The 22,571-nt window shown below is 50.6% G+C and overlaps 3 protein-coding genes across 6 annotated transcripts; 1 reads left to right on the top strand and 2 right to left on the bottom strand.

Moving 5' to 3' along the window:
• The first annotated feature begins 2,484 nt into the window (after positions 1 to 2,484).
• NDUFA6 (NADH:ubiquinone oxidoreductase subunit A6) lies at positions 2,485 to 11,173 on the top strand. Its single transcript, XM_043562775.1, has 3 exons — positions 2,485 to 2,660; positions 9,876 to 9,991; positions 10,973 to 11,173. The coding sequence occupies exons 1-3, from the start codon at positions 2,522 to 2,524 to the stop codon at positions 11,102 to 11,104; spliced, it is 387 nt and encodes a 128-aa protein (XP_043418710.1). The 5' UTR covers positions 2,485 to 2,521; the 3' UTR covers positions 11,105 to 11,173.
• Positions 11,174 to 12,476: 1,303 nt separating this feature from the next.
• On the bottom strand, positions 12,477 to 15,865 carry SMDT1 (single-pass membrane protein with aspartate rich tail 1). Its single transcript, XM_043562776.1, has 3 exons — positions 15,566 to 15,865; positions 13,950 to 14,090; positions 12,477 to 12,731 (listed from the first exon to the last, which is right to left on the bottom strand). The coding sequence occupies exons 1-2, from the start codon at positions 15,749 to 15,751 to the stop codon at positions 13,953 to 13,955; spliced, it is 324 nt and encodes a 107-aa protein (XP_043418711.1). The 5' UTR covers positions 15,752 to 15,865; the 3' UTR covers positions 12,477 to 12,731; positions 13,950 to 13,952.
• A 448-nt stretch (positions 15,866 to 16,313) lies between these two features.
• On the bottom strand, positions 16,314 to 21,087 carry PHETA2 (PH domain containing endocytic trafficking adaptor 2). Of its 4 annotated transcripts, none has more exons than XM_043562770.1 (3): positions 20,979 to 21,087; positions 19,588 to 19,671; positions 16,314 to 18,545 (listed from the first exon to the last, which is right to left on the bottom strand). In XM_043562770.1, the coding sequence occupies exon 3, from the start codon at positions 18,538 to 18,540 to the stop codon at positions 17,758 to 17,760; it is 783 nt and encodes a 260-aa protein (XP_043418705.1). In that variant the 5' UTR covers positions 18,541 to 18,545; positions 19,588 to 19,671; positions 20,979 to 21,087; the 3' UTR covers positions 16,314 to 17,757. The 4 variants fall into 4 exon arrangements, with proteins under 4 accessions (XP_043418705.1, XP_043418703.1, XP_043418706.1 ...); XM_043562768.1 differs by having other exon boundaries at positions 16,314 to 18,548; positions 19,589 to 19,671; positions 20,979 to 21,081; XM_043562771.1 differs by lacking the exon at positions 20,979 to 21,087 and adding an exon at positions 20,794 to 20,880.
• Positions 21,088 to 22,571: the final 1,484 nt, after the last annotated feature.

Raw genomic sequence — 22,571 nt, 5'->3', positions numbered from 1 at the left:
TGTCTCTCTCTGTCTCAGAAATAAACATTAAAAAAAGAAGAAGAAGAAGAAAAAAGAATAAGACTTTATTTTTTGGAGCAGTTTTAGTTTCACAGCCAAACTGAGTGGAAAGTACAGAGATTTCTCATATACCGCCCCCCCCTACCCCCAGGCTCCCCTACTATCAATATCCCCCATCACAGCGCAACATTCGGTACAATCGGTGAACGCTGACATATCATTGTCATCCAAAGCCCATAGTTTGCATTTCGGTTCACTCTATGGGTTTGGACAAAGGTATATGACACGCATCTACCACTATAATATCATACAGAGTCTCACTGGCCTAAAAATCCTGTGTTGCGCCTATTCATTCATTGATTCCCCCCACCCCCTCCCCGCCAGCCCCTAGCAACCAATGATCTTTTTATTGTCTCCATAGTTTCGTCTTTTTCCGTTAAGCCTTGTAGCTGGAATTATACCGTATACAGCCTTTCCAGGTTGGCTTTTTTCGCTTAGTAATATCCGTTTAACTGTCCCCCGTGCCTTTTCACGGCTCGATAGCTCATCTCTTTGCAACGCTAAAGAACACTCCACTGTCCGGATGTACAAAAGTGTATTTACCCATTCACCTCCTGAAGGACTTCTTGGTTGCTCCCAAGTTTGGGGAATTATGAATAAAGCGGCTGTAAACCTCTGTGTGCAGGTTTTGGGGTGGACGAAAGTTTTCAACTCCTACCCATCACACCAAGGAGCGCGATCACTTTTGTGAGCAACCGCCAAGCCGACTTCCGCAGTGGCTGTGTGATTCTGCATTCTCACCAGCGATGAGAGGGAGCTCCTTCCTGCTGCTCCACATCCTCACTGCCATGCGGTGCTGTCGCCCTGACTTGTTTTTAAATTGGGCTATTTGTCTTTTTATTGTCGAGTTGTAAGAATCTTTTACATGTTCTAGATATAAGTGCTTTATAGAATATATGATTGGCAAATAGTTTCTCCCCAGTTTGTGGGTTGTTTTAGGGGCCTTTTTTTTTTTCATTGAAAAAAAAAATAATTCATGATAGTTACTAAATTCACGATAGTGGTTACTCCTGGAGGAGGCAGGAGCATGGAGCGGGTTAGACTGCGGCAAGGAGATATAATGATGTAGGTGCTGTGAGAGACAGAGCACCGACTCCGGGGTCAGCTCCTGGGTCTCAACCCAACCCTGTCAAGTAACTTCAGCTCTCCGTCTCAGTTTTCTCATCTGTAAAATGGGTCTAACAGTGCTTATTCCACTGGTGTGGTGTGATGCATAAACAAGTTAATGCCCCCGGAGAACTTAAGCCAGTGGCTGTCGAGAACTTAAGCCAGTGGCTGTCAAGAACACAGTATGCTTATATAAACTTCTTAAGGGGGGCACGGAGGTTCGGAAGTTTCCATTTTCTTATAATGCTTTAAACTTGAAGACGTGCATGCTTTCTTTTAACGCACAGCACGCTTAAATGCACAGATTCATTTTAAAAGGTACTACAGGAACAAAAATCTGATTCTTAACCCTTTCGAATGGGAAAGCCTGGGACAGATGCCAGGGCCATGTTCCATGCTGGCTGACCTCAGCCCTGGCTCCTGCTCCTCCCCCAACACACTCACAAGGTGCCTCCCAGCTGCGCTTGGAGGTCAGAACAGGAGGGTCACATCAGGTAGCAGGTGGCCCAGACGCTACACCTCAGTTTCCTCACCTGTAGAAAAGGGGTGCTAACAGAACCTCTCTGATCCATGAGTTTAAATACGACCAGGTAGAATACCTAGCGCACGCTAACTGTTACTTTTCCCCAGGGTGGTCAGGGGTAACCTCAATGCCAGCAACGACGGGGATACCCAGGATGGATAATGCAAGGCTTCTTCCAGCCCCAAATTGCTAGGCTGTTTTTCAGAGAGATCCACAGTTTGGCATGAAAATGTTCTTGCATAAAATGGGGCTGATGATAGAACCTACCTTCCCAGGGTGTGGAGAAGCGCCCCGAAGCTAATGGCCAGGAAAACGCTTTGGCATCTACACAGCCCTTGCAAAGAGTTGGTTTATAGGGGGAAAAAAATGTCGCAGAAAAACCGCACAGGGGCCAGGCCATCGCCACGACAGCCCAGGCGCCACGTGTGCCTCCGCCGCCCTTTGGGGCCGCTGCCAGCGCCGCGAGGCTGACCGGCGAAGCTCTGCGACGCCCGCGCGCCCCCAGGCGCAACCAAAGGAGCGAGGCGGGCAGGTGGCCGGCGCCACGCTGGGGGAGGCCGGGCAGCTGCTCGACGGCCACCCTGGCGCTCGAGCGTCCCCTGGCGGCGCCATTATGCCACGCTTAGGACCACCAATGTCCGAGCTGAAGTTTCCGCACAGGAGCATGCGCAGCCCCCAGCGGCCATCACCGAGGCCTCCCAGCCAATCAGAGAGCCCGACAGCTCTCCTCCCGCCTACCCGTGACGTTTAGGGGCATGGCGTTCAGTTTTAGCCAATGAGAAAAGATTTTCGTCCTTAGGCCGTACTCGCGGGAGGGGTTTCTTTAGCAAGATGGCGGCGAGCGGCCTCCGGCGAGCTGCCGTTGCGGCTCCCACTTCAGTGAAACCCATTTTTAGTCGGGACATGAACGAGGCCAAGCGGAGGGTGCGCGAGTTGTACCGCGCCTGGTATCGAGAGGTGCCGAACACTGGTGAGAGGCAGTGGCGCACGCGGGGCTCCGGATGCAGTCGCCCAAGGTCGCAGCCGTCCTGGCCTCTTATTTCTCCCAGGACGAGCTGAGGTCACCGACTTGGGAACAGGCGACTCTGGGTGCTTCAGGGGAGGAGGGTCCCTCGAGCATTAGTGGACCGGATCTGGCGGCCGCGCCCGAGTCAGACCAGCCGTGCCCCGCATCCGGATCGCGCTTCTAGACGCCCTGGGCGCTTTGGCCCTTGAGTAATTCTTACCGATCCCGTGGGAGGGAAAGCAGGGACTGTCATTGACGTGCTTCATTTTGCATATGAGGCACCTAGAGGCGAAGTGACGCCCCTGAGGCCCAGAGCCAGCTCTTGTTGGATCTGGAACCCAAAGTCAACCGTAGAGTTCCTGAATATATGTTCAGGTGCCCATTAGGTTATGTAAACAAAGTGGCCGTAGGACTTGAGCGATCATCCCCCCCCCCCCCCCCCAAACAGACAACCAGAGAAGGGACGTGATTTTCCCAAGGTCATCCAGTTAAGTTAGTGATGCCTCTTCCAGTCCAGGTGAGATGAGTGTCCTCCCGTTTCCCGTTTCCCAAGCTTGTTCCCTAGATCTGTCTGTGTGTAGTATTTCTCAGGAACTCCTCCCCCACCCCACTAATGGCCTGCTCGCTACTACCTCCCTGTCCCCTGCCTTCACTTAGATGTCGGAGAACCAATCTGTTCACCTGAAGGATTGAAATAGAAGCTCCCTGGGTACAGAGATTCTGTTTTTTCATTTTGGTATTCCCCCCTCGGTGCTGCCTGTTGTACTTAATGAAAGGAAGATTGGGGGAAATTCCACTAAACCGTCAAGGGCAGTACAAATGTCATTGAATGGGCTGTCGATATTTTATTTTGTTGATTTGATTTAGTTTAGTTTGAGGTGGACTGTGACTGCCAGTCTGAGAGGGGAGGTGTGTTTTTAAGCGAGTTGGAGCATAATAGCACCCTTCTGGGCTGCCTCTTCCCTGCCTGTGAGAAGCAATCGAATGTGGTGGTTACAGAGACTTGCCTCCAGACCTTGCCCCTTAATATAGCTGTATGACCTTGAGCAAATTATTTCACCTTGCTATGCCTCAAGTTTCCTCATCTGTAAAATGAGCATCATGATAGTACCTTCCTTATTAAATAGGAAATATGTCTAAAGTGCTTAGGGTAAGTCCTGGCACTTAGTTAGGCATGCATTGAATGTTGGCTGCTACTGTTGTTATTATTATTATTATTATTATCACTGTTATTTATAGCAGGAGCCTCCATGCAGAATCCAGGTTTTTTTTTCATCTTTATTTATTTATTTTCTTTTTTTCTTTTCTTTTTTTTTTTTTTCTTTCAACGTTTATTCACTTTTGGGACAGAGAGAGACAGAGCACGAACGGGGGAGGGGCAGAGAGAGAGGGAGACACAGAATCGGAAACAGGCTCCAGGCTCCGAGCCATCAGCCCAGAGCCCGACGCGGGGCTCGAACTCCCGGACCGCGAGATCGTGACCTGGCTGAAGTCGGACGCTCAACCGACTGCGCCACCCAGGCGCCCCTATTTATTTATTTTCGAGAGAGAGCAAGAGAGGGATAGAGAGGGAGAGAGAAAGAATCCCAGACAGGCTCCGGCGCTGGATCTCACAAACCATCAGATCATGACCCCAGCTAAAATCAAGAGTCGGATGCTTAACTGACTGAGCCACCCAGGTGCCCCAGAATCCAATTTTTTTGATGTATGAGAACAGTTTGTTCCCCAGTGTCCCTGACTTTTTGAGAGGTTGCCAATGACCAGAACTTAGACTCACAGGATACTAGGGAGGGAGAAACTTGAGTGCACTGCTGGTTTGGGGACTGCAAATTTAAATGCCTTCAGGGGGCAGGTGGATAATAGGTAAAGGGGAGTGACTGTAGCAAGGGTGTGCGGATGTGTGTGGGGGGGGGGCAGTGTATTCAATTGCAGATGTTTAAAAACAATGTTTGCCTGGCAGAATACTTCTGTGAGTGTCCAGAACCCTTTCTTGTTGCAGAGAGGAGCAGGAGGTGGGGAGCAAGACCCAGATGCAGGAAGAATGGTTTGCGTAGGGTTTAAAAAAAAAAAATCCGGTGGCTGAGTTGAGGATAGATCCACGTATCCACTCTCAGGAACCAGCTCTTTTTAAACCATCCCCTCCCAGGAATTCCCCACAAATACTGTTCGGGAAGATAAACCCAGAGTCAGAAAGGTCCTGACAGGAGGAGCCTAGAGAGCAAGGGAAGGGATGAGAGGGAAGGGGCTAAGGGGGTGGTACATTCTTATGGGGAGGACTGGTGGTCTGTAGCTGGTCAGTTGCTCAGGCCTGTGTCTACACCAATGTCATACTGTCCATCATTGGGATTCCAGCTGAGGAACCAAAGCAAAGAATTGGGAATAAGTAATAGCATTTATAGTAACTAACGTTTATTGAATTGCATACATAGAGCCCAGCATTATGCTAAATGCTTTACATTGCTTTCTTTTAGGGTAGGTTCTGATTGTTTCCCTGTCTTTCAGAGAAGAAAACCGAGGCATGTAAATGTATCTCACATCACACCATTAGTAAGGGGAGGAGCGTGACATAGGAGACCCTGACTGTCCAGCTGTTACACCTGGCTCCTGCTGTGGTTTTCCCTGAATCTCAGGGGACCCAGTTATGCCGCACTTGGAGAGCAGCCACGTGCCTGGGTGGTGGCTGCCTTGCATGGGAACACAGGGACAGAACTACCTGCCGAATCCCTCCACTGAAAAAATATTAACCTGAGGCTTGGTGGTTACAGAACAGGAGACTTTCTGTAGAAACCATTTAATTTCCATTTCATCGGGTATCTCTTGTACTACAGGGTCAGTACTAAATGCTTAGAGATACAAATGTGAATAAAACAACCCTGCCTTCAGGGGTCTTATGGACTAGTCAGGAAGATCGGCATATATCCAGATTATTAAAACTTAAAATAGACATATGGGGAATAAGTGGTGAAAATTTTAACAACTAACATTTGCACTAGCTTTACTGTTTACAAGATGTTGTCACTTGAGTTTTGCCATGGTCCTATAAAGGAATTAAGTCAGAGGTTATTTTTTTTTCCTATTTAAAAAAATTTTTTTAATGTTTATTTATTTTTGAAGGAGAGAGAGACAGCGTGAATGGGGGAGGGGCAGAGAGAGGGAGACACAGAATCCGAAGCAGGCTCCAGGCTCTGAGCTGTCAGCACAGAGCCGGACACGGGGCTCGAACCCATAAACCACGAGATCATGACCTGAGCCGAAGTCAGAGGCCCAACCAACTGAGCCTCCCAGGTGCCCCATTCTTTCCTATTTTTAATTTTTTTTATTTTTTATTTTTCTTTTCAAAAAAATTTTTTTAATGTTTTTATTTATTTTTGAGACAGAGAGCATGAGCAGGGGAGGGGCAGAGAGAGGGGGAGGCACAGAATCTGAAGCCGGCTCCAGGCTCTGAGCTGTCAGCACAGAGCCCGACGCGGGGCTCGAACTCACGGAGTGTGAGATCATGACCTGAGCCGAAGTCGGACGCTCAACCGACTAAGCCACCCAGGTGCCCCTCTTTCCTATTTTTTAGATGAGGAAACAGGCTAAGGAGGCTGTACCCTAGGTAAGGTCATAGTTCACAGAGGTGTGGAGACCTTACCCAGCTTGTTTGACCCCTGAGCCCATGCTCTTTTCCAGCACACTGGGCTGCCTTCCCATCTAAGGATCTCCCAGCGCCTGTTATGAACGCTACCAAGATGAATTGGAGCAAACAGCTGAGAACCATATCACTGTCTTCCTTTCTTAACGTGTCAGAGCCTTTCTGACTCAGAAGAACCTTAACGGTAACTTTGGGAAAACACACAGAGGCTGTAGAAAAGGCACCTTCATCCAGAAGGGCCACATTGATGTCTTCCTCTTGAGCCTCTCGGGTCTTTCAAATTGCAGTTTAAATATTCAGAATTCGAAGAATAAGCCAAAGAGCAGTTGGAATTAATTTATACCAGGGTTTCTTGACCCATTTGTGCTGGATAATTCTTTGTTGTGGGGGCGGTCCTGTGCATTATAGATTAACAACATCTCTGGCCTCTACCCACTGGATGCCAGTGACACTCTCTCCTTGGTTGTGACAACCAAAAGTGCCCCCAGACATTGCCAAATGTTCTGGTGGGCAAAATCATTGCTGGTTTAAGAACCACCAAGCTAGACCAAAGAACAATTCCGCAGGCTGTAGCTATTTACCTCCCGCAGCCTTTCTCACTGGTGGCGGGCATGTTCAAGGGGTTGGGATGGGAGGAGGGAGATTAGGAGAAAGCTATGGAACTTGTCTCTCTAGAGACAAGGGTTCTTAACCTCAGAGGATGGGCATTCAGGGGTCTGTAAACTGACACTGTGAGCAAAACTTGGCGTTTGTGCCTGTGAACATTTTCCTGAGGAGAAGGTTTGTCCACCTGATGCCCTGGTGTGTGGTTCAGGAGGTCATGAGGAATGAGAGCGGATGGACACCAGCTCCCCTGGTACAGAGGGACCTTGTTTTTTTTAAACTCCCAAGGTTGGACAGGGATCTAATATAAAAATGTAGGAGAGATAAGCACTGACAGCAGGGGAAGATTCCTCATATTCATTTCCTTTAAAAAGCACCAGATTGTAAATTAAAAAAAACAAGGGCTTTTGGGTGGCTCAGTCAGTTAAGCATCTGACTTTGGCTCAGGTCATGATCTCACGGTTGGTGGGTTCGAGCCCCGCGTCGGGCTCTGTGCTGACAGCTCAGAGCCTGGGGCCTGCTTCAGATTCTGTGTCTCCCTCTCTCTCTGCCCCTCCCCAGCTTGTACTCTGTCTCTCTCGCTCTCAAAAATAAACATTTAAAAAGTTGAAAAAAAAAATGTTAAGAAAAAGAGTCAGACTCTTGATTTCCACTCAGGTCGTGATCTCACGGTTCATGGGTTTAAGCCCAGCATCAGGCTCTGCACTGACAGTGCGGAGTCTGCTTGGGATTCTCTCTCTCTGCCCCTCCCTGCTGGTACACTTTCTCTATCTCAAGATAAATAAACTTAAAAAAAAAAAAAGAAAATTAAACATTAAAAACACTGAACCTGGATTCCAGGTCCAGGTTTGCCAATAGTATGACATCAGGCAGGTACCCACAGTGCTGTAGGCCCCAATCTCCCCAAGTGGAAAGGTTCTAAGTTCCTGGGTGCTTGTTGGTTTGCATTTGTTTTTGTGTCTCTTTGTCTTATTATCCCTGTGTTTCCTCTTTTCTAAAATTCCTACTATGATACTGACTGTGGTGGGAACCGAGATTTAGAGCATCGACCATTTCTCGTGGTGCCAGTACTCCCACCACGATTGATTTTAAGCTGCCAAAGTGAAGTCACTGAAGGCCGATTTGGGAAGAGAGCCTCCATGAGAGCCAGCTCCATCACACCGCTGGAACCGAGTTGAACTCTTTCCAGTGGGAGTAATTTCTCTCCTCTGTTAACACCTATGAAGCTGGGATACAGCTTCTCCTATTAGATTTCCACTGTTGCTTACTCCCTGGTTGGATCAGCACGGCATGGGATTTCCCTCAGCAGAAGCCTTATTTTTCTAACACTGTCGCTAAATTAGGAGTAGAGTTAAAGACTCAAACTTTATTGTTGATTAATTCAGTCACTACATAGCCCTCAGAGCTGGCTTTGAGAATCCTGTAGACTAGAGTGGACATGTCGCAGGAATGGCCACAATGCAAGGGATCCTCACCAAATGAGCACACAGGTCTCCTCAACCACAGGCTCATTCTAGACTGTGAGCCTTGTTTATGCTGTTCACTCAGCCTAATGCGCCCCCTCTTCCTAACTCCACCTACCACACAAGGCCCTGTTCGTGCCCTTGTTGTCCTCAGCAAATCCACTGAAGGCTGACTTCCAGAGGATGGGAACACAAATGACTAAAACCTAATTTTCAAAGGACATAACATGGGCCTCCTCTGAAGTCCCAGGTCCCTAAGTCTGTGCCACTATTTTAGGCACTTCGGGATTGCTGAATATGGTGATTTTTCTGTGCATTCGTGGGTGGCTACCTCTGACTATAGAGTTCAAGAGGGTAGGAGTCCCATCGTCAACTACTCCTTCCTTCCCCCGAGTAACCTAATGTGGTGGTCGTCCCTGGCTGGACTGAAGCCCCTCCTCTCTGCACAAACACTCAGCAGCCTCCCTCAACCCCAAGCTTGTGTGCTGCACAGACCTATACCCCCATCACTGTTGGTTAATTTCAACCCTGTCCTCTTTTGCCAGTTGTTCTATGTAATAATCATGCTAACGTTTTTGAGAGCTTATTCCATGCCAGGCATGTTCTAAGCATCTTGTATCGTCTCCAGGAATCCACAATGGCTCTGGGGTTATACATGCTCTTTTTTCTTTTTTTTTTTTTTTTTTAATTTTTTAAGTTTATTTATTCACTGAGAGAGAGCACAAGCAGGGGAGAGGCAGAGAGAGGGAGGGAGAGAGAATCCCAAGCAGGCTCTACACTGTCAGTGCAAAGCCCGATGTGGGGCTTGAACCCACGAACCGTGAGATTATGACCTGGGCCAAAGGCAGATGCTTAACCGACTGAGCCACCCAGGCACCTCGCTCTTTTTTTTTTTTTTTTTAATTTTTTTTTTAACATTTATTTATTATTAAGAGACAGCATGAACAGAGGAGGGCCAGAGAGAGGAGGAAACACCGAATCCCAAGCAGGCTCCAGGCTCTGAGCTGTCAGCACAGAGCCTCACGCGGGGCTTGAACCCACAAACCGTGAGATCGCGACCTGAGCCAAAGTCAGACAGTTAACCGACTGAGCCACCCGGGCACCCCAGGGGATTATACGTGCTCTTAATCATCCTCATTCACTCAGAAATAAATACTCTCGGGCACAGAGAAGTTAACGTACGCAGGATCATGTAGGTGACAAGTTGACAGAGCTGGGGTTTGAAGCCAGGTCGTTGATATTCAAACTACACTATGCTGCCTCGGGTCTGGTCTCCTCAAACAAACTAAACTCCTTGAGAGCAAGCGCCGTGTCTCACTCTTCTCTGCAGCCTCAAGCACCTAGTTTAGGGTCAAGCAAATACTTGGTGAATGAAACGAACGGGGAACCTCTTTGTGTCTATGAGTATCCACTGACTCAATTTTTGTAAAACATGTCTTGATCATTTAGTTTCTACCCTGAATCATGTTTTCTCTTTAGTGCACTTATTCCAGCTAGACATCACCGTGAAACAGGGACGGGATAAAGTCCGAGAAATGTTCATGAAGAATGCCCACGTCACGGACCCCAGGGTGGTTGATCTTCTGGTCATTAAGGTAACTGACCCCTCCCGGACTGACTTAAAAGAGCAGCCACCTCGCCCAGAGCTTCTCAGTCGTCCCGTTTGTCTCCCAAGCCTGAAAAGCAACTACTAGGTCAGCTACTTTTGCTTAGGGTTTCAAAGAAACAGATGAACTTAGAGGTTATCACCTCTAAGATTGTTCAAGAAAAAAAAAAAAAACATTGGGGTTTGCATTTTTAAAAAAGATGAGGAAAACATTTAAAAATTTTAAAAAAGGAGGGGGAGGCGCGTGGGTGGCTCAGTTGGTTAAGTGTCCGACTTCCGCTCAGGTCATGATCTCACAGTTCGTGCGTTGAGTCCCACGTTGGGCTCTGTGCTGACAGCTCCGAGCCTGGAGCCTGCTTTGGATTCTGTGACTCCCTGTCTCTGCCCCTCCCCCGATCTCACTCTGTCTCTCTCTCTCTCTCTCTCTCTGAAAAATAAATAAACATTAAAAAAAATTTTTTTTAATAAAAAAAGATGAGGAAAGTTTGAAATCTTCTTGAACCTCCTTCCTGGAAGTTACTGCTTCACTGGGTTGCTGCTTACAGCTGGAAGAGGCAGGCAGGTTAGCTGAGCCCTGTGTACATAGTTCAAATCCCAGACCTGATTCTGGATCTCCAGTCAGTCACATTAGCATCAGTGCATACTTTAGCACGGACCAGTACACCGCATGGAATGTTAAGCAGAAACCAGCCAGTCAGGTTAGGCAGTCATGGGGCAGGGGCCTACTGACCTGGGAGTCTCTCCTCTCGGAATCAGTTAGCTACAGAGTTAAAGAATATTGGAGAGGCCTTAGAGATCAGCTAGTGCAACCACCTCGTTTTCCAGATGCCGAAATGTGGTCTAGACCAAGGATGTTACTTGCCCAGAGTCACTCGACAAGTCCGTGCAGAGCAGAGCACAGAATCCTGGCCTGTATGGTGGTATTCTTTGCAGCCACTCTGACTGAACACCTCTCCCCTCACCTGTGCAGGGAAAGATGGAACTGGAGGAAACAATTAACGTCTGGAAGCAGCGGACACACGTTATGCGGTTCTTCCGTGAAACAGAAGCGCCGAGGCCGACGGATTTCCTGTCCAAGTTCTACATTGGCCACGACCCGTGACTCAGTGGAAAGGTGCATGTAGACATTTACATATTTTAGAACACAAATAAACTCAGTATGTGATGGTCACTTCCTAATAGAATTCCACTGGTGAGCCAGGGGGAAGTTCTCCTTCTGCAGTCTCTCTCCCTTTTTGCCTGAACAAGTGGGGTCTCAGTATACACACCACCTGTTCTTTCCCTTTCCTCAAGTGTGGTGTTTCCTATAAATCAGACTCTCTTTTCTCAGAGCCTTGCATGTCAGTAAACAGGAAGGATGAGGCCATCTGCTCAGAAACCATCATTCCGGGTGTAAGGCTGGATGACTCTGTTAATTTAGCTGTGTTTCCACAGCCTCCAGGATAGCTTGGTGTCACGGCACAGATTATCCAAAATTAGCTCTTGCCGCTCGGGAGAGATGAGAGTAACGCTGAGCGGCGCAGAGTTAGGGCTGACGGGCTGGGCTGCTCCTCCCTGGGCTCTGGAGAGAACGGCCGCTCAGAGGCCCAGCCCCTCCACCTGCAGCAAGCGTCCGTTCTTAAAATGACATGAGCTTCCTACCCAGTTAGGCGCTCTGCTAGGAACACAGCTGTTTAGTGCACAGACAACAGAAATAGCTCTACTGTTTGCAGATGGGACTGTGGCTCCAGGGACAGGAGAATCAGTGTTGACGCAGATTAAATAACTCATCTTTGTTTGCTTTTGGTGGTTCCTTCCCTGGGCGGCTAAACGCTGGAGATGGGTTCATTATTTGAGTACACGGTCACCCTGGGCACTGCCACATTTTTTAGCACCACCAACCCCTTTACTATCTTTTCATCTAAGGAACCCAAGTTTTGAAAGATTCATTCCAAGAATGATGTTTTAAAATTTTTTTAATTTATTTTTGAGAGAGAGAGATACAGAGCGCAAGGGGGTGGGAGGAGATGGAGAGAGACACACACAGACTCTGAAGCAGGCTCCAGCCTTCAAGCGGTCAGCATAGAGCCCGATGCGGGGCTTGAATCCATGGACCGTGATGTCATGACCTGAGCTGAAGTCGGATGCTTAACCAACTGAGCCATCCAGGCACCCCTAATAATGGTATTTCTTAAGGAGTTTTAAACAAAGCTTATGATTAGCAGGTGAAAACTAGCCAGCATTCCTCAACACAAAAAAAGCTGGAGGCTTTAGTTAGCCTGTGCATCTTTACTGAAGGGAAAGTTTCTGCTGGGCTTTTGTAAATAATGAAAATAGGTCCAAGGCACCCCTAATTACTCTCGTAGCTCCAGAGGGGCCTGGGAATCTTGGGTTATAAATCAAAGACCTGTTATGTTGAGCTGCTAGAGAAAGGTCAGCAGGGACAGGAAACGGCAACTAGGGTCTTACTCATATTGAGACACTTCAGCCACCACTCAGTCATACAGAGCTGATATTTATTATGTTTATTCGTAAGTTGATTGTGCTCAGTGGATAGCACATTTTTGGGGAACCTCCCAGAGCCTGGGGATCTGGGGTATGGTCACAGACGGTGCAGGAGGCTTCGCTGGAGTCAGGAGGCTGAGGGGGTTCCCTGGGCCCTTCTGCTGCTAGGGAAGTAGGAGAGGCTATGAGGATCACCATATCTGAATTCAGTTAGGGCTGTCTCCTTTCTGTACTTCCTCCATGTCCTGTAAGAAAGGAAAGTAGCAGTGAACTGGGCACGGAGCAGCGCTCTAGCCACACACCAAAAAGAGAATTCCAGGGAGGTTCTACCAAACAAGGCAGGAGCAAGGCAGTTTTATTCTTTCATACATGTACTGAACATTCACCGGAGACCAGGCACTGGGGGCCCAAAGGTATAAAAGACATGTTCCTTGGGGCACATGGCTGGCTCAGCTGGTAGAGCGTGAGACTCTCTTGACCTTGGGGTCACGAGTTCAAACCCTATACTGAGTGTAGAACTTACTTTAAAACAAAACAAAACCCCCTGTCCCCTGCCAGGAGGAAGCTCATCGTCTAGTAGAATTTGGAGGTGTGTGTGTGTGCTTAAGTGTCTAATAGTGTCACAAGAGGGACTGGGCAGAGGGCACAGCCTCACTTTCAGATGGAGGAATGAGGGAAGACTTCATCAAAGATCACGAAGAACTGTGAAAGTAAGTGTAGTGAGAAATAGCCTTCCAATGGCAGGAAGAGTAAGCCACTGCTCGGGGGTGGGTAAGCCTGTCGGTAATTCTTCAAGAAACAGTGAATAGTGGGGATAGGTGTGTGGTTGGGAATATGGAAGATGCGGCTGGAATAAGAGGTGTGACCAGATCATGTGACCAGATCATGGCAAGCCTTGAATCCCAGACTACGGAGCCAGAACTGTCTTTATCTACAACAGAGAGGCAGCCAAGCAGCCCACGTTAGAGCACCAGAAGCCAAGACGCGAAAGGTGAAAAGGACAGGCACCGGGGGAAAGGTTTGTGAACAGCCAGGTTGCGGTGCCTGTACAGCCTGTACAGGTACGGAGTTTGGTAACTTTGTGAACCATGGTGAGGATGTGCAGTTTCTAAATTTCAATGTGGAGAATGAAGCTGTTCGGGGTGGGTGTCTAAAGCATATTAAACCGTTAAGAAAACTTACGGGTTGAGAGAACGAGGGTACATAAAGGGCAAATAAAAAGGCTGGTTGGGATCAACTTAGTCGGAAAAGATCCCAGTGAAGTTCTGAGTCAGTAAGATAGTTGTCCTCATCCAATGCAGAGAAAAGGCAAAATAAAAACATCAGCCAAGTGAGTCACTTTATTAAGGGTCTGCACTTCTGCTTCAAGTGAGGGAAACTACTACAGGGCCAAACTGCATCACAGTTTAGATGCCCCACCCCACTTCCTGTTCCCAGTCCATGTAGGGGAAAAGAAGTCTTACCTGTTAGTCATCGTCGTCGTCATCCTCTGGGACAAAAATGTCATGCTCCTCAAGCAGAGCAGCAAAGTTCTTGCTAATGAGCGTCCCGACATAGAGAAAGGGGATCACAATGGAGAACACACGGAGAAGGCCAAAGGACATCTGCAGAGGGTCAGAGTGGTGGCTGTGAGTTCCAGAGCCCACTCTGGTGGGACCACAGAAGGCCCGGCCCTCAGGGGCACTCCTGTGGACCCCAGACCTGTGATAAGCAACTACTTGATTTTAAAGTCCTCGGAAAAAGAGCAAGAAAGATAATTCGAAGAACTGATAAGATGATGGTCATCAAAGTGGATACTGGGAAGAAAAGCATAAGGCATTCTAGACATCTAAAAATTAGGGCACAACCTGGTAATTACTTGCAGATACTAACAGGTGAGAAAGTACTAAGAGCTGGACTGTGGAAACAGAGCTCGCCTCTACTTGAAGACACCAAATACGTGAAAATGGATTACAAAACAATGAGCATGTACAGTGAAAGGATACAGTCCTTTAACTGATTCCCCAGGGCCTGAGAAGTTTAATTGCACCACATTAAATGTTCAAAACAAGCATGTTTTGAAAAGTGAGCATGTCTTCACGCTAAAAGACTGGCTGTTTTAGATGGACTAAGGGAGTTTCAGTATAATCTCAACATATCCTCTCATATTTTCCTATGGAGTTTCCAAAAAAAAATTTTTTTCAGCTGTGCCTTTTTATAAGGCAGCTCTTCCCCAGCATGGACGCTGCTGCTTGCCATGAAATAATCCTGAGCTCACTGGCCGGATTAGCTTTAAGAGAATTTGTTTTTGTTTTGTTAACTCCCACGCAGCACCGGAGTAAAAAAGCAAACTTGTTTGGCTTAAAGGGCTGTTTCCATTTTACTTAGAAAAATCCAAGGGTACTCAGGGCACGTGAGAGCATTCAGTGGTGGAAAAAATAGGACCTGGTGGAGGTGGGCGGGGGAGGAAGGTCGACCAGCAAGAAACCTGGATTCCAGGACCTGACGGGCTGCTCGCTTTGGAGCCTCACTGGCTTCACTGCTTTGGCCCCATTCTCCATTTATAAAAACTGACTGTAATACCTCCCTGCACACCTCTCAGAGTTGCAACTTACATGAATTAAACACTAGGTCAAAACTCCTACGAAGAAAAGGTCTGTCCCACGTACAATTTATTTACAAAGTCCTTTCACAACTCGTTATTTCATCCCATCAACTCTGAGGCTGACAAGAACAGAGTGGTTACGTGATTTGTCTATACTGGGTGCATATAGCCGAGTCTTGTGGCCCTGGAGAACTCGCGCACCGCGCTCCTCACGATAAACTAGTGCAAAGTGCAGTCCTCAGCTCTCGCTCCCCCACCCCTCCATCCTCTGTCTCCTTGCGCCCAACTCAATCAACACCGGGATCTGACCCGACCATCTCCTCCCACCTGTCAAAATTCGCAGGGCATCATTGCTAAACTTTGTCCTTGATCCGTCTTCCGGTCTAAGGCGGTTGTATGATTGGCCTTTGCACCTATCAGTCGGCGTCGACCCGCACACATTCCCCATAATGATTGGCCTCGACCCCTTCGCCCCGCCTCCAGGCAGACACTCACTTTCACCGGTTTGGGCAAAATGGCGCCGCTGCGAGTAACGATGACTGACCTCGACGGTACCAGGCTCCGACCTGAGCCACCCCCTCCGGCGGAGACATCGCCACCTTTCCTCAAGCTCGGCCCGCTCCGTAAAGCCCCGGATCGGACGGATGCCAATGCCAGCCAGCGAGCCGCTGCGGACGCCATCTCCCAGCTCCGCCCCTAGCTCGGCACCCGGGCCCCACCGCCCAGCCCCTGTGACGTCCTCAGGGAGAGCACGGCCGCAAGCCTCGCGAGACCCTTGAGATCAGACGAGAGGCCCAGCTCTCACACTTGCGCAGTGCGCCTAGTTCCTCTATGCGGTAGAAAAGAGGCGTTTGTTACCGGCCGGACGTGGTGACGTCACGAGGAGGATGCCGATGCCCCAACAGCCGGCTGATTCTGGGCATGCCGGGCGGGGTCTTCTGGCTGGCGGTCCTCGTGGACCCCTCGAATTGTTCACCCACCCAGAACAGCCAGGGGTTGGCAGAGTGGGTGATTGTTGAGAAGAGAAATCACTTTAATTGAGCTTGAAACAATTGTATTTCTCTTTTTAATATTTAAAAAATATAAATGTATTAGTTGTACTACTTGGGTGATTTGGGAATTTTATTTCTTGCCAAGGTATACGTTCTCTATAGGCAAATGTAAACCATAACTGAAGGGGAGAAATGGGGCTTTTGCACAAATTGGTCAAGTGGTGGTTAAAATAAACTTTGAGGAACCAAAATGAGTAATAAAAGCCTAATGTTTTAATCATATAAAAATACTGTAACCATAAGAAAGATAAAAGCCTATAGTGTCTGTGTAGAAAACAAGGCGCAGTGGGCTGTGGGACTCCTGTACAGGGTTCGGAAGGTAGCCCCTCTTCTTAGGACACAAGCCTGGCAGGAACCGGTTCTGGACTCTGGGTGGCCTTGGGCGTGCTGGACTTAAGAGGCTGTGGGTCACAGCCTCTGGACCTCGTTGGTCCTGGTCAGGCTACTCAAGGCCCTAATAAGGGATTGAGAGTCTAAGAAGGGGCAGACTGTGTGTATGGAGAGGGGGGGGATGTCTTGACCAGGTTCTGCATCTTCCATCCAGCCACTGCTGCCACACCTCTAGGGCTCAGGCTAGTCTGGCTGCTGGCTCTCTAGACGCAGCCACTTTGCCTCCCAAAACAATCGATAAAACACTTGGCGCCATGCTGCTGAGAGTAGCAGTGAGAGGGTCTTGGCAGATACACGCTGGCTGACAAGCAGGATGGTGAATGAGTTCCTAGGAGGGGTTCAGGGTTGGGAACAGCTCTCTGGGAGCAGTTAGAAGCATTTATCCTGGTGTTCAAACTCCCAGAATGCCCTTGACTGAAAACCAAAATAACAACCTGGCTTCCCCAGGGAGCCACACTGCCTCCTCGCTTCTTTGGCTTCCCACTTGGCAGCTCCAGGAGCTGGCTGCTAAGGACAGAATACAGGAAGGATTTCTGCTGACATAAAAAGCTCCCAGCCCCTCTTGGGACAGTGACCAGCACCATCTATAGACAAGGCAGCCAGGGAGAGAAGATGGGGGCCCCAACACTTGCTGAGAAGAATCAATCCCTCTTCGTTGGCTGAAGGCCCTGCCCCTCCAAAGGGCCCCACCCAAACTGCAGTTCCTATGCCCAATCTTCCCACCGCTCAGGAAGAGCTGGGCCCCAGAAACCCCCAGGACAATAAATCCACTTTCTCTGACAGTGTCAGTCCCTCGAGCCAACATTTCAGCCAGCTTCTGGCATTTAAATGTACACACGACTCCCTGTGTTAGAAGTTGTGGTTGTAGAGTCTGTTGTGTAGGTAAACAGGCAGGGCAGCCTGAGGCCATGCAATAGTCCCTACTTCCTCCATTTCATTAATATTCCCTGAGAGCAGAGCAGTCCAGCACAGAGTCAGGACACTTGGGTCTGGCCCTGTGGTTGCTGAGCAAGCATCCCCTCCTCTCTGGGCCTCAGGAAACAAAGGGGTTGCAACTTAATGATTCCTTGGTCCCCCTCCAGCCACAAAGGTGGATCTGGAGCCTGGAGGAGGCCTAAAAAGCAGGAAGGAGAGAACGCTCTCAAAAAAAGCAACTTTGAAACAAATACACATTAAATTCCTGGAGAAGCACTGGCTCTGGTGTCCTGACCAGCAGGACAAGGGCAGAACCCAAAGAGCCGAGGCTCAGTGCCCATCCTGTTTCTCACGTTCTGGCCGGCTCCCCCGGGCCCTCTGCATCCACCTCTGCCTCAGCTCCGAGATCTCCTGGCCATACCAATTGTGCAAGGCAGAGAAGTAGAAGGTCTCAGGGAACAGGGGGCTCTGCCTCCTGCCCAGGAAGAGGCCGGCAGGGCCCTGCAACTCGGCCAAGCCCTGCCCTGCTGGCCTGCTGCCCCTCTCTTCACCCAAGTCCACAGGGCTGCAATCCTTGGAGAGGGAGTGGCCGTTTTCCAGGCCCGGAGGCCGATGGTCAGGAGCCTGGGGCTTATAGCGGCTGGTGATGGCCTTCCAGGATGAGTGGCGATGCAAGGCCAGACTGTGGCGGGCATCTTGCAACTGGCTCTCCAGCTCGCGCACCACCAGGCGCATGTAGCCAAAGCTCGCCCTGGACAGTGCCTTCACCCAGGCCTCCTGGGCCGCGGGCCCATCTGCCGCAAGCAGGTGTGGGCGCACACCAGGGGCGTCGAAACGGATGGCGAAGGCAAACTCCTCAGACATTGGAGCCTCGGCCAGCTCCACCGTGCAGCCCTCCAGCACCACCAGGCTCAGCGGGGCCCTGCTCTCTCGGCTCTCAAAGGAGAACAGCAGGTTGCCTTTGAGAACAAACCAGCACCTTCGGCCAGTGCCACTGGGAGTGGGGGGAGTCCCTGCCCCGCCCCAAGTGCGCAGAAAGCCCGTATGGTCTGCTGGGGAGTCGCTCAGTGCATAGTGGGCTACACTCCTCTCGTTCAGCTTCATGGCTCCCATAAGAACTGTGAGGGGAAAACATTTTTTAAAAATTAAAAAAGGGGGGGGCACCTGGGTGACTCAGTTGGTTAAGCATGAGTTTGAGCCCCGCATCAGGCTCTGTGCCAACAGCTCAGAGCCTAGAGCCTGCTTCAGATTCTGTCTCCCTTGCTCTCTGCCCTTCCTCACTCGCACTCTGTCTCTGTCTCTCTCTCTCAAAAATAAAATAAAAACATTAAGAAAAAAAAAAAAAAGTGGCGGCGGGAGAGGGCCAGAGAGGGAGGCAGCCTCTGTGCTCCTGTGGGGAAAAGAACGCTGGCTCTGGAGACCTGGGCCCCAGCTCTGTGGCCTCTACTCGCTTGCTGTGTGCCCTGAGGCTCTCACTGTCTTCATCTGTGAAATGGGCTAGCCTCCCCTGACTCTTCTCTCAAAGGGTTGTTGTGAGGGTCATGGAAAAAACTGGACACGAGAGGGCTCAGAGAAAATGATAACGTGTACCAGACCAGGAGGTATGGAGGGCTTTGACACAGCTTTTTAAAATCCAAAGAAAAAGGTATCAGCTGAGCTGAAATGGATCCTGAGCCCACAGAACCCATAGAAATCATTATGCCTAAACCATCCCCTGATCCAGGGGCCCCTTAGCTCCAACCCTGAGGCCAAACCTCCAGGGTTTCTGTGACCCTCCTGGGCCCCTGCGGCCTCTCATTTGTTGATGGCGCAATTACCCTTTAGTAAGAATCCGCAGCCTTCAAGGCCAGATGAGGGCAGGGTGAGGCAGGCCTGCCCCATTCCTCCATCAGTGGGGGCTTAGATATGGATCTGTGCAGTAAACGAGTGTGGTACAAACACAAGGCGTGGCTGGGTAGGACCATCCTCAGCCATTGACTGTCGGTGCCTCACGGATCATAAGTGACACCTAGTTCAACTGTCCTCCTGACTCATGAAAAACTGAGGCCCAGAGCAGTGAAGATGAACTGCCCAAGGCTGCATGACCAGCCAGAAGCAGAACTTGGGTCTCCCGATTCCCTCATATCTTCTAGGGGCAAGCCTTGGCAGTGACTCACTTACCAGCAGAGCTCACAGCAAGAGGGCAGGGGCCTGGCTTGTCTGGCCACACGGCTCAGCCCTTCGACTATGTGGTTCCTAGGGCACCTGCAAAACAATTGTCAAACCCAGTGACCCCCCCTCCTAGGGGATGAGAACTCCTGCTCAGTCTTAGGAGCCCAGTAAAAACCACCACCTCTTCCAGGAGGCCTACCCTGATCATCTCCCTACCCACCCACTCACCCAGGCCAGGCCCTTAAATAAGGAGCAATTGAATATCACTTCTCAGAACTCAGTACTCTACTCCCTAAGGCTAGGTCAGAGTTAAGTGTCCTCAGCTTCCTGCTTTTCCCTTCTAGCACATGTCGCAGGTTGGCTTTAAGTCACCTAATCTGAGAGGTCTGTCCTAATGGCTGTATCTAAAGTGGTCCTGATCACCAAGGTGACCTGATCTAAGGTGACCCAACCAGCAGCCCCCTCACTTCTGTTTGCATTTCCTTCATGCCACAATGATCTATCTCATTTGTGTTTACAGCATTATCCCCAACCCCAGAATGGGCAGGACTGACTCACCTTGGCTGCCCGCCCCCCTTCACCCCCCCCCCCTCCCCGTTTGACTTCCAATATCCAGGAAGAAAGTATTCAAATAAGTGAGAGAACGCCAACGGACAAAGCAGCCCCTCCCTCCTGGAGCCTAAATTCAAGCGGGGAGACACAGTGTAAACAGACAAAAGTAAATAATAAATGAATGTAAAAATGAATTACGGAAGAAATAAAGTAAGGATCAGTCATGATAAGGTCTAAGCGGGGGCCCACGAGGGTGGGGTGGTCGCAGGAGGAGGGGGAGCTCACTGAGGTCTGCCCGGGCCGCGCCTTGCGTCCGCCCGGCACCGGGGCGCGGAGAGGGGCTCCGGAGCGGGAGGAGCAGGGCTCCCGCCCCCGCCGCGAGCCTGGGGAGGGGTGCGAGGCCCCGACCGCGGAGCCGGCGGGGAGTCGGTGCGCCGCGTCTCGCCGGTCTTTTTGCTAGAGGAGCTGGACGGGCTGGGGCGCTGGACCCACCGGCCTGGGGCCACCGGGTGGACCCCTGACCCGCCACCGCCCTAAAACAGCGGTCGCCTCGCCGGGAACCTCAGTCTCCGGGTCCGCGCAGTGGGGCTGCCCCGCCACGTCCCCGCTGGCCACGCCCTCCCGGGGGCCGCCGCCTCCAGAGCCCGCGGGGCCCGCGCTCACCTCCGCGCCGACGGGCGCGCCGAAGCTCGGGAGGGCGGTCCGCGCGGTGGGCTGCGCCCGCGGCCTGGGGCGATCCGGGCTCCGGCCCCCGCGCCTCCGCCCGGGCGGGAACGTGGCCGCGGACGCCGGGAGACCCCTTCCGGGCGGCTCGAGTTACCACCCCCCCCTCCCCTCCCACAGCTCACCCGGGGATCTGCGAAGCGGCTTCTGGATCCACGCGGGAGGGAAACTGAGGCCGGAGAGGCCGAGACTTGCCAGAACCACGGAGCTGGTCAGCGGCGGGCGACCTCGAACCCAGGGCCCCGCCGCAGGCCGTCCGCGGGCCTCGGACCCAGCCCACCGCCAGGAGAACTCGGAGTCCTTCTCTTCCCCTCTCCAGCCCCCTCTCCCCGCCCGGCCCACTTTTCCCACTGAGCCAAGCCTGGGACGGCTTGGGCCCGGCGCCTCCTTTGGGCGGGCTCCTATCCAGTCTGCGAGGCCCCGCCGAGCTTCCTGGCAACCCCACCCGGCTCCAGAAGCGCCCACATTTCTGTTTCTGGGGATTATCGATTTCTGCTTCCGCCACTCCCACCGGCCTGCAACCCACCCGCGGTCCCCAGGGCTCTGCCTGGAATTGGTCCAAGGGTAGGCTTGTGGTGAGGGTTCCCCGAAAGCACAACCAAACGCAGGAGGCTGGGGGTTCCTGACGGCCCTGGAAGCCAGGGAGGTCGGAATATCTGCCCATGAATTTGGTGGTTCCCAGCTCAGAGCTCTAGCCTTTGCAGTTCCTGCAGCCTAGAATGTTCCTTCTTACCTCTATCCCTCAGTTCTAACTTCTCAGGGCTCCTTCACACCAACTAGGTCTCCGCTTAAATGTCCTCTCCCTGACTATGCCATGTCAAGTAGCTCATCCTCAAGTCTATCACATCCCTGGGGTGTATTTTCATGATAGCACTAGCCACTACAGAACATTCCCTATACTCATGCTTTTATTTCCTGTTTATTATCTGTCTCTCCCACTAACTTTTATTCAGTTAATAACAGAAACCATAACAAATGTGTTAGAAGGTAATAAGTGGTATGGAAAATATAGGAAGTCACACTGAGCTTGGGAATTGCTGGAGCAGCGAGGTTGCAATTTCAAATAGGATGGTCAGGGTAGGCCTCACTGAGAAGGTGGCATTTGAGAAATACTGGTAGGAAATAAGGGAGCCAGTCATGCCAAAATCTGGAGGAAGATGATTCCAGGCAGAGGGAACAGTTAGTGCAAAGGCCCTGAGACCAGTTGCGTTTGAGGAACTGCAAGAGTGTGGCAGAGAGGCAGGGAGGAGGGGGACAGCAGCAGGAGATGTGGTCGGAATGCGTGGGGTTGGGCTTTGTAAATCTGTGAGTCTCCAGACTGAGATGAACAGCTGTCACAGGGTCTTGAGCAAGGAGTGACCTGAGGTATGTTGTAAAGGAGTACTCCAGGGGGGCCTTGGTGGCTCAGGCAGTTAAGCATCTAACTTGATTTTGGCTCAGGTCCCTGAATCAGGCTCTGTGCTGACAGCGTGGAGCCTGCTTGGGATTCTCTCCCTTTCTACTCATGTGCACGCTCTCTCTCTCTCTCTCTCTAAATAAGTAAATAAACTTTAAAAACATATTTGATGAGGGGTGCCTGGGTGGCTCAGTTGGTTAAACGTCCAGCTTCAGCTTAGATCATGATCTCACAGTTTGTGGGTTCCAGCCCTTGTTCTGACGGCTCAGAGCCTGGAGCCTGCTTCAGATTCTGTGTCTTCCTCCCTCTCTGCCCCTCCCCC

Source organism: Prionailurus bengalensis, chromosome B4, assembly GCF_016509475.1.
Source record: "Prionailurus bengalensis isolate Pbe53 chromosome B4, Fcat_Pben_1.1_paternal_pri, whole genome shotgun sequence".
In the NCBI taxonomy this organism is placed as follows: domain Eukaryota; kingdom Metazoa; phylum Chordata; class Mammalia; order Carnivora; family Felidae; genus Prionailurus; species Prionailurus bengalensis.
Note: the sequence above shows the minus strand (reverse complement) of the source record. Positions and strands in the feature narration are given on the sequence as shown.

Coding starts and splice junctions, on each gene's coding strand:
- PHETA2 (XM_043562770.1), bottom strand. CDS start 18,540: ATGGGAGCCATGAAGCTGAACGAGAGGAGTGTAGCCCACTATGCACTG.
- SMDT1 (XM_043562776.1), bottom strand. CDS start 15,751: ATGGCGTCCGCAGCGGCTCGCTGGCTGGCATTGGCATCCGTCCGATCC. Junction 14,091..15,565: donor TTTTGCCCAAACCGGTGAAA/GTGAGTGTCTGC, acceptor GACCCTCTGCAG/ATGTCCTTTGGCCTTCTCCG.
- NDUFA6 (XM_043562775.1), top strand. CDS start 2,522: ATGGCGGCGAGCGGCCTCCGGCGAGCTGCCGTTGCGGCTCCCACTTCA. Junction 2,661..9,875: donor TCGAGAGGTGCCGAACACTG/GTGAGAGGCAGT, acceptor TTTTCTCTTTAG/TGCACTTATTCCAGCTAGAC. Junction 9,992..10,972: donor TTGATCTTCTGGTCATTAAG/GTAACTGACCCC, acceptor TCACCTGTGCAG/GGAAAGATGGAACTGGAGGA.